Source organism: Dipodomys ordii, unplaced genomic scaffold (assembly GCF_000151885.1).
Source record: "Dipodomys ordii isolate 6190 unplaced genomic scaffold, Dord_2.0 Scaffold24, whole genome shotgun sequence".
Taxonomy (NCBI): Eukaryota; Metazoa; Chordata; class Mammalia; order Rodentia; family Heteromyidae; genus Dipodomys; species Dipodomys ordii.
Window position 1 is genome coordinate 12,600,218 of NW_012267240.1, and position 9,745 is coordinate 12,609,962.

Sequence of the window (9,745 nt, forward strand, 5' to 3'; positions counted from 1 at the left end):
TGGTCTGCAAACTGCAGGATGAAGCTGTCTGCTCCTTGTCGGTTCTTGCTGGTGTTGAGTAGAATCTGCTCGCCCGCTGCGTCTGGCTCCTTCGTCCCGGACTCTCTGTGTGAGCGCTCAGGTATCGCCTGGCTGCGGTCTCCACCGCCACCCTGCCGCCGCCGCTGCCGCCAGCGGCTGCTGGCTGGTGTTCAGATGTGTATTCTTGCCTTGGCTTTCTCTCACTTGTCTAACTCTCTGTCCTGTGATGGCACACTTGGTGTGTTTCTCTGGCTTAGGATTGTTCACTGGAACTCTAAAACTGCTTTCTATGGGAGAGCTTGTTCAGATTCCAGCTTCTCCTCCGCCATCTTGTCGCCTCCGATAATTTTTTACTTGCTTGAATTTCTCACTCTATAAATCCCCTTTCATATTTTCCCATAGCCTTTCACACTTTTAAACAGATGGTCTGCAAACCTACAACTACAATGAAACTTGGTCTAGCATCTTCAAAAGCTTCTTAAATATTTCATTTGGAATATGCAACTGTCACTTCAAAACCAACAAGCCTCAAATCAATTTATCCTTCATTTCTACAAATGGATCATTTTCTGAGATTACAGTTTAATTTCCCCACATGAATCTTCTTTCTAGGGATTCAAACCTTCAAAGTCATCTTTGATTTCACATTCTTCCTTTCCATTTCTAATTCCTCACTATCCCCTGTAGATGCTTTGTTGAGAACAATCTGAGTTTTCCCTTCTTGTATGTTTCATAACTATTACACTGGTCAAACCCCTGGTTTATTTTAAAAGGTTGTCATTAGTGTAGGCTCCATTCCATCCACCTTACAATTCACATTAAGCATCTTGATAATTGCTTTTGTGTTACGTGTTCTTGCTCAAAGCATTCTGTTCTTCACACCATATGAAAGCATTCTCACAATTTCTTGCCTCAAATACAATAACCTTTACTTTGATATAAGAATTTTCAGGATGAAATATGTTTCCTTTTAAAATTGTCTCTATTCCAGCCAAATTTTCTGATTACCTCTTAAATGTAAACTGATTTTTAAATTGTGTGTTTAGGATTACTTCTCTGACTTAAAAAAGTACTCTCTTTAGCAGTTGATGACTTTTCTCAGTTATTCTTTCCCTGTCTTAAGACAGAACTTCAATTTACTAGAATATTGTTTTTCTATCACTCAGGTATGACCTTCAAAGGTGGCTCATGGTTCATGTACTCAGTTGCAGACATGAATCATTCTTTTATATCATCTTTGTTAGATCAAGCCTAGTCTTGGGATGCAGCTCCAGAAAACAAGGCTTACCATGGAAATTCTCTTACTGTGGTTTCTAGAAAAAGTGTGCCATACTTATAAAAAAAAGGAAGAAAATACATTTGTCAATGGTCTAGAATTTCAGTTTCAAAGATTAAAAAAACAAAGCCTGAAGATAGAAGGGCATAAAAGAAAGAACCCATACAAATATATAGTTTTGATAATAATAAAAAGTTACTGAATTAACCAATTTAGAGTTGCTAACCTTTGAGGTTTCTTGCTACCTGCTCGTCATTTGTAATAGTTTGACGGTAGTTGGTGCCAAGCAACTAAAAACACAGGTTAAAGAAACTTTGACGGGAATTAATTTATCTCAATTAATAAGGATCTGGAAGTTGCCAGTTTGAGACAGGTGCTGGGGTCCAAATACTCAGTGTTTCTTCTGGCCATCTTTTCTTTCCCATGTTCTTCCATGGTTGCTAGATGACTACACTAGCTCCTCTCAGAATGATGTACACCAGTGCCGTGATTCCATCCCCAAATTTCTACATGAACCTCATGGAACTCTTGTAATTAAAGGAAGTTTGGAAAAGATGAATTTTTGCTGGCCCCAATGCTACCAGAATTGAGCTTTTTTTTTTGGTATATGGAAGGGAAAGGAATTAGGCACCCAGCACAAACTGCCAGAATGTTTGAACTGATTTTCTCCTCTAGGTATATTAGTACGTCTTCTCCATGCTATTAAGAAAATCAAATCATCTGTGAATAACCAATTCAAAGCTCATCTTTCCAGACCACATTTGGTCTCAGGGTGGTATGTCTGGTAAGATATTTATTTACCAGTAACCAAGTATAACTCTGAAATCCATTACTTCATTTTGACATGTAATTATTATACACATGTCTCTGTAAACAGCTCCTGAACTGCATTTTATTCAATTTAGATGGCTTGGTAAATATCCACCAAAAGAAAGTTAAAGACTTTAATATCTCCTATTTATACACATATATATCAGTATTTTTTAAATGGATGTTATGTTATTTTTAAAAAATGACTTCAGATTGTGACTTTTGTCACAGTCCCATGAGTGGAAATGAAGAATTGCAAAAACACAAAAAAAACCATGATTCTCTCAATGATATAGTATTTGTCCATAAGGCTATATGATCAGTGGAAAATATTTTCTAAGTTATATTTTAAAAAATATAGCTCCGTATGTCATTATGCTTAATTCCTTATGTTCATGCAGTCTTCCTTTATGCGATAACCTAATTCATGATACAAAAATACTAGTGTTCTTTCAAGTGAAAAGTAGTTTTCATTACAAATTGGAGAAAGATTTCAAAGATTGTGGGTATGGAGACAGTGCATTGACTGAATAATTATGTATGTCTAAATTGTTAATAGCAGAGGAAGAAGAGCGCCAAAACAAATACTGCGCATTGCCAACTAGAACACAATCTACGTTGAATATAAATTATACAGCTGATAATTTCTTTCCATAAAAAACTGTCTATTTCTGACTTATTATTTTTTGAAAAGAGAACTATCTAATTTAATACCAACCATGCAATACTGCAACAGGTGGTAACAGATGAAAAAGAAAGTTTTATTTTTGTTATTAGCCAGCAGTGATAATTTAATCATGAAGAATAACTGCATTTCTTTTCTGGTAGTACAAAGAACTACAGTTGACACATTTCAATTAATATAAAAATAATGAAATAGAAAAGGCTAACATAATTCCAGCATGTTGAACAAATATTTCATATTATTCAATATATTCATTTGTGTAATTTATTATTTATTGCTCATAGGACTGTACTGGATGGTTATCATTACAACAACTAAAATTGAGGGAAATGAATCTCTGAGAATTTAAATAATTGCCCAATAAGTGGAGGGTCTAGTCAAAATGAAGACTTCGTTTTAATAACCCTAAACTTAATTTGTTTCTTATTTATATACATCCCTAAATATTACTTTGAAAATATTGCCATTTTTCATTATACATAATATATTACTTATCTGACTGTAAAAATCCAGTTCTAATGCTTACAATTCCTTGAGATGTCAGTGTAAAAAAGTGTTGAAATCAATTTGAAGATTAACATATTAATTATATGTGCTATATAATGCTCTATATGGATTTGAACCAAATCCATGAAGAGGTTTTAGGAAAAGTAACTTTAATTTGACAACATATTGCTTTCATTTTAATAAATGTAAAGATTTCTTGGAATGATCTATCAAAATTGTGAGTACCACTAACCATATGACTATGTAACTGACTTTAGTTTCTAAAAACCAAAATTGCCCATATACAAATAGCTGAAAGCAAATGAAATCATCTTGCTGTTTTTCCTGGTGTCCTTGGAAGGCTAGCTCTTGGAATCCTAACATTAATAGAAACCAGGATGATGGCTGCCTATCTTATTCTCTGTGGCTAACATGTTATGTAAAGCCAAAGTCCCAGGGAATAACTCTGAAGGTGAGAAGTAGAATGCGGGGCGGGGGGGGGGGGAGGACAAAAAATAATGCCAAATTCTAAGCTTACGAAGCTATCATGGAAATTACTGTTCACTTCCACCATACGGATTCTAATCATAGCAACCAATAGTAAACTCCCTGCCTGAATATTCAACCCATAGACAACCAAAATGAAACTGTTATTGAGGCCATGAGTATCAGGGGTTGCTTTGCTTGTTTGAAGCAAACTATAACTACAATAGATTGCCTGTGTAGTATCACAATTCCATAGTAAGGCTAATCAATGAATCATAAAAATTATTTGCATTTAAATATGTCTTGTATTTTTAAATTATATATTTGGTTTATGGATGGCTTTTTAAAATCACTTGAATTAAATCTTGAATTTAAATAAGCCAGTAGAGGCACTTCTAGCCCTCAATTCTCTGGCGTTGTAATTCATAAAATGTATTAAACTAGTAGATATTTAATGAAGTCATATTTACCTTCATGTATGAAATAAGACAATTTTGAGAAAAGGAAATCAAAGCTAATGGGAAAATGTAGAGAGAGCTAGCTCAGTTTCTGGCCATTTTAATTCTAGCCCTACATAGTTTTGCATATTTATGTGATGTGATATGTTCATAATATAATTTGCTATAGTTTATAATGGAGTGGGCTTCCAATCAAGTACTTGCATAGAAAGGTTGAGCAAATGTTTGGTGAGTCTGAGTCTCTTCTAGTGTGTGGAGAGAATACAGTTTTTGAGCCATCAGTGTCAATAAGGTTACTCTTCTCATTAGGGGAAAACCTGAGCCAATTGGCTATATTTGGCCAGATCCACTTACCACAATGAGCTTCATCAGATCTGTCCTGGCAGTCTGGCTTATAGTCACACACAAGGTAGGATGGAATACACTTCTTGTCCTGACACAAAAAATCCGTAGCTTCTGAGCAAATCTCAGAAGTCTCTCCAACTAAAGAAAGCAAAGACAAAAACCAAATCAAGAAACATTTGAAGACTCCTGTTATAAGATAGATTCCACATTATTAAGTTAGATTACCAGTCACCCAAGATAGATGTCTAAAAAACTATTTGCTTCTCTTTCTGATCCAAGGAGTAACCATTAATGTTTAATAAACATCCAAACTTCTGACCATGGCGTTAAGAATCTTTTGTTGCTAGACTGTTCATGTGGCTCAAGGGGTAGCCTACTTGTAGAGCAAGGACTACTTCAAACCCCAGTCCTAGAAATAATAGGTACATGATTTTTTTATGCTTTGTATTCTTTAGTTCTCTCATCCACCATCCTAAAATATTTCTTCAACAAAATCATTTTATTGTAATAATAGTGTATAGAGGGGTTAGTTACATGAGTAGGATAATGAGTACATTTCCTATTGAATATTGTTACCACCTCTTTTGTTTTTCCCCTATCATCCCTTCCCTCGCCACCTCCCCAACTCCTCTCTTGCACCCCCCCCCAAACTGTAAAGTTAATTTTCAACATGGTGTCTTGGACATCTCATTTTTACAATGGGTCAACCTGTATCCTTATCTAAGCATTTTGTTATATCCCTGCCCCCAAATGATAAAAATGTATATACAAGATGCAGGACACTGAAATCAAATACAGGGAAAACAAGGGTTATTCCGTGGGGGAAGAACATACAAAAGAGACAAGAGAACCACATAGTGCATTACAAGTATGTTAAAAACAATAGAAAACAAGAAAAAAACAGTTGTGTCCCTGTCTTGGGGGTCATTTCACTTAATATCATCTTACATGGTCATATATACATAGCTTTTGAGCTTTTTTGCTTGTCCTAGACATGTACTAGTTATTGCAAATAAGGGAAACCATGCATCCCAAAATCTTTAACAAATTTGTCCTTGGTTATTTAAGATACACAATAACATTTTCAGCATGTATACTATAAGTGGTATTAATTGTACACTATAAATGGTATTAATTGTACCTCCTATTGTTTTATGTTGTCCTTATTGTAGAAGTGGGTAGAGAACTATAAAAAATCAATTATCTGTACAAAATTTTTCTCATATTCAAGTGCATATTTGTCTTTTCTAAAAAGGTAAGGTTCTAAAATCCTTTCCATTTTGACACTATTAATGGTCTTTCATGAGAACAATAGACTGAAATAGTGTACAGTATGGTTCAAATCTTTTATTTAGTGTTTCTTGTCTATTATGTATGTAGTGAGGTTATCTTAGGATACTGTTATGTAAGTTCCAGTTTATGAGCAAATTTCAGGGCCAAACTGATTAAGTTATTGTTTTCTTCTAAATAAAATAAATACAAATGAGTCCAATTACAGCATATTACTTTCTACTGAACTTTCTTACATTTGGGTGATGTAGAAAATTTTAATTAATCTGAAAGTATTTTGACGCAGTATTTCAAAAAGATCTCCAGAACTTAAAAGCTTTCCTGTGGACTGAGGATAAGTGTTAAAAATGAAACACAAAGTATGTAGTCTTTACTACTTAATTATTGACAAATAGGACAGCATCAAATCTATCAAAGCTGGGTGATTTTTATTAATTTTTACCAGCCTTAGAAATTGCATCTGATAAGAGAATATATTGAAGTTTATATATGAGTAAAACAGGTAAGTGAACATTGAATGACTAAAGGTACGGAAACATTGTGGCATAGGTTTCTGTAACAAACATTTTATTAGTATCTATTATTTATATCATATATGTATACTATTAAATATTAGATTTTTTCCATTTCTTCTTGATTTTTATTTTTGCCTCTTGGTTTGTATCAATAAAATGGAGTTTTGAAGATTTCTGTAAAATAACATATGCAATATTAGTAAAATATTTCTTATAGAAAATGTTGAATATTATTGTTTAATGGTACATATCATGATAGGTTCAACACTGTCAAAAATCATAGTAGGTTTTAAGATATGTGTTCAAGCCAGATGTTGGTGACTCTGTAAGGAGGCTGAGCAGGTAATAAGCCTCTTGCCATTAAAAGCAATAATCGTAAGATGAGACAAAAGGAAACTTTCGGATGCTATGTATGCTTTATAGTGTGATAGTTGTTTCATGAGTGCATATTTATCCCCAAACTCATGTAAATGTCATATTAAATAGTTTTTAATATGACAATCATATTTCAAAACAGTAGCTGTAAGAAAAGGAAAATGTAGTATTTTTTATTTATAGTCACTGATTTTTAGCTTATAGCATGCAACCTAATACACACTCCTAAAGGATAACGCTAAAACAAAACATAGATAGATAGATAGATAAACAGATATAAAGTCTTGCTATATAATCATATGTGGTCTCACGCTCACTCTAGCCAAAGCTGGCCTTGGACTGAGGATCTTCCTCTTTCAATATTCCAAATTCTGGGATTACTGATATAAACTAGTATACTTAGCTCAAAACTTTTACCTTAACAAATATGGTAAGTTTAGATGAATGAATTTCTTTCTCCCTTCCTTCCTTCCTTCCTTCCTTCCTTCCTTCCTTCCTTCCTTCCTTCCTCCCTTCCTTCCTTCCTTCCTTCCATCCTTGCTTCTTTCCTTCCGCCCTCCCTCCCTCTTTCCATTCCTCCCCTCCTTCCTTGCTCTGTTCCTTCCTCTCTTTCTAACTTACTTCTATAAAATCAAAATCTAGAAATTAGTCGCCCATGATTATATAAAGTAATTTATGACACGAATGAGTCTTTGTTCCATCTAAGTGAAGACTTAAATACCCTAAAAAAAAGCAAGTCAAAAATATATTCACTTTTACATAATGACCATTTACATAAAGAACAAAAAGCTTGCATTTTAAGCAACATCATTTAGAAAGACAATCAGTTGTGTAAAACTAGAACGAGGTTGGGAAAATCATGGTTATGAGGGCAGATTACTATCTTCCTCTGGCAGAAAACAGAAGCACACGACATGGTTGGAGAAGCACTGATGGAATTTCTAAAGCACAGTTAATGCTCTTATTCTGTATGGAATAACTTAAAGATCAATTAATTATACTGTTAAAGGTACACATTGAAAAATGTGTACATATAATAAGTATGCACATCACTATACAAATTATCAGATGCTTTAAAATGTATAGATGCATGGTCCCCACCCAGAGAGAATGCGCTGCCCTGAAGTTGGGCTTTAGGCAGATCCCAGTGTTGAAGTACCCCAAGAGAACTTAAGGCACAGCCAACGTTGAGACTCACAGTGGTGCATTTCATGATAAGCAGTAAACATTTAATTGTTTTTAAGAATTGGTATGGAAAGAGGAGAAAGGGATAAAAGCAGAAAAGGGAAAGAAAATGATTTTTATTATTTGTTTTGCCTCTTCAGAAAAATGCATTGTCTATGATGGGCTGTGGGCAACCAGCAAGAACTGGGGAATAAAGTTAAGTAAGGAGTGTATTTCTTGGAATAAGCTTTCTGGAGTCCTGGAAAAGCCAGAGATTCAGAGTTTTTCTAATTACCTAAATGTGGACACTGGCTTACACTCACTGACTGCCTTCAGCTAGCCCTGCTTACCTGTCTTCACAAGATCTCCCAGGCACTCTCCAGACTGGAAAATTGCAGTCAGTGCTCAAAAACAGCATATACTGTCCAATTTTCCTTCCCTGTGTTTGTGATATGTAATATGTACTGCAATACCATTCAGTGATCATGTTACCAACCTTAAAAGAACATACTAAATATGATCTGGAAATATATTGCTAAAATTAATTATGCAGTGACAAAATTCATATTTTTCTTTTATTTCTTTATCTGTTTTCATTTAATCATTCAGTTTCCAAGCTTAATCTTGGTATACATTCAAAAGATCTTTTAATACTTAGGACTATGCTTATATTTAGAGCAATTAAGAGAATGAGAGCCAAATGAATTCCCGAGAGTCCTAGATAATAAGGATAATCACCTAATTCCACATTTTAGTTTCCACCAGAGTGGGACAACTAAGAAAACTCTAATTAGCCATTGAGAAATAAACAACTAAAATTAATTGAGAGTTTCCCTTAGTGCAAAACACAATAGATTTTTAAAAAGAAAAAAACCAGTTTATGCATAGAAGCAAGTACATTTTTTGAAGGAAAAGAAATTAAAAAGACAAAAAATACTCGAAACACTTATGGTACATTTTTAGGTAAGGGACTTTGGGAAAATGGAACAGAAAAAAATATGGAGCATAATTAAAATCAGGTACAATAGAAATGGTTAATTTAAAGGTAAACACTGGAACACCTCGGTGATCTGCCCCTAAACTCATTTGCTGAAGACCCAACCCCTAGTATCTAAAGTAGATCCACTTTTGGAATTAAGTACTTTAAAGAGGTAATTACAGTGATCCCCAATTACTCACAAAGGATATACCCTAAGATCTATAGTGGATGCCTGAAACTGTAGATCCTACAGAGCTATATTCCTTTCCTATGCATACATCCCTACAATAAGGTTTAATTCACAAAGTAGACACAGCAAGAGATGAACAGCCAGAGAACCTTTGCCCTTTATTAAAGAAATGATGTCTCTTTGGTATATACAAGTGGCCAGCTGTTGAGGGGCAGTTATTAAGTAAACTGACATACTGTGGTTGACTGCTAGTAACTGAAGCTAGTAACCCTCAATAAGAGTGTCTACTGGGACTCCTGGGAAGATGGCGGAGGAGTAGCTGGAATCTGAACAAGCTCTCCCATAGAAAGCAGTTTTAGAGTTCCAGTGAACAGTCCTAAGCCAGAGAATCACACCAAGTGTGCCATCACAGGACAGAGAGTTAAGCAAGAGAGGGGAAGCCAAGGCAAGAAGACACATCTGAGCGCTTGCCAGCAGCCGCCGCGGTGGCGGCAGGATCGCGGCGGCGACCACAGGGCACCCAAACCTGAGCCACAGAGATTCCAGGGCAAGGAGCCAGATGCAGCGGGTGAGCGGATTCTACTCAACACCAGCAAGAACCAACAAGGAGCAGACAGCTTCATCCTGCAGTTTGCAGACCAGAGACGACCCAGGATCCAAGACTC

General features: G+C 35.2%; 1 protein-coding gene across 1 annotated transcript in view; it reads right to left on the reverse strand.

Moving 5' to 3' along the window:
• Positions 1–9,745, reverse strand: part of Malrd1 (MAM and LDL receptor class A domain containing 1) — a 504,118-nt gene that overhangs the window by 171,904 nt on the left and 322,469 nt on the right. The window contains exon 30 of the mRNA XM_013014599.1: positions 4,577–4,705. Within this exon, the coding sequence (XP_012870053.1) occupies positions 4,577–4,705 (129 nt within the window). The remainder of the gene's footprint in view (positions 1–4,576; positions 4,706–9,745) is intronic.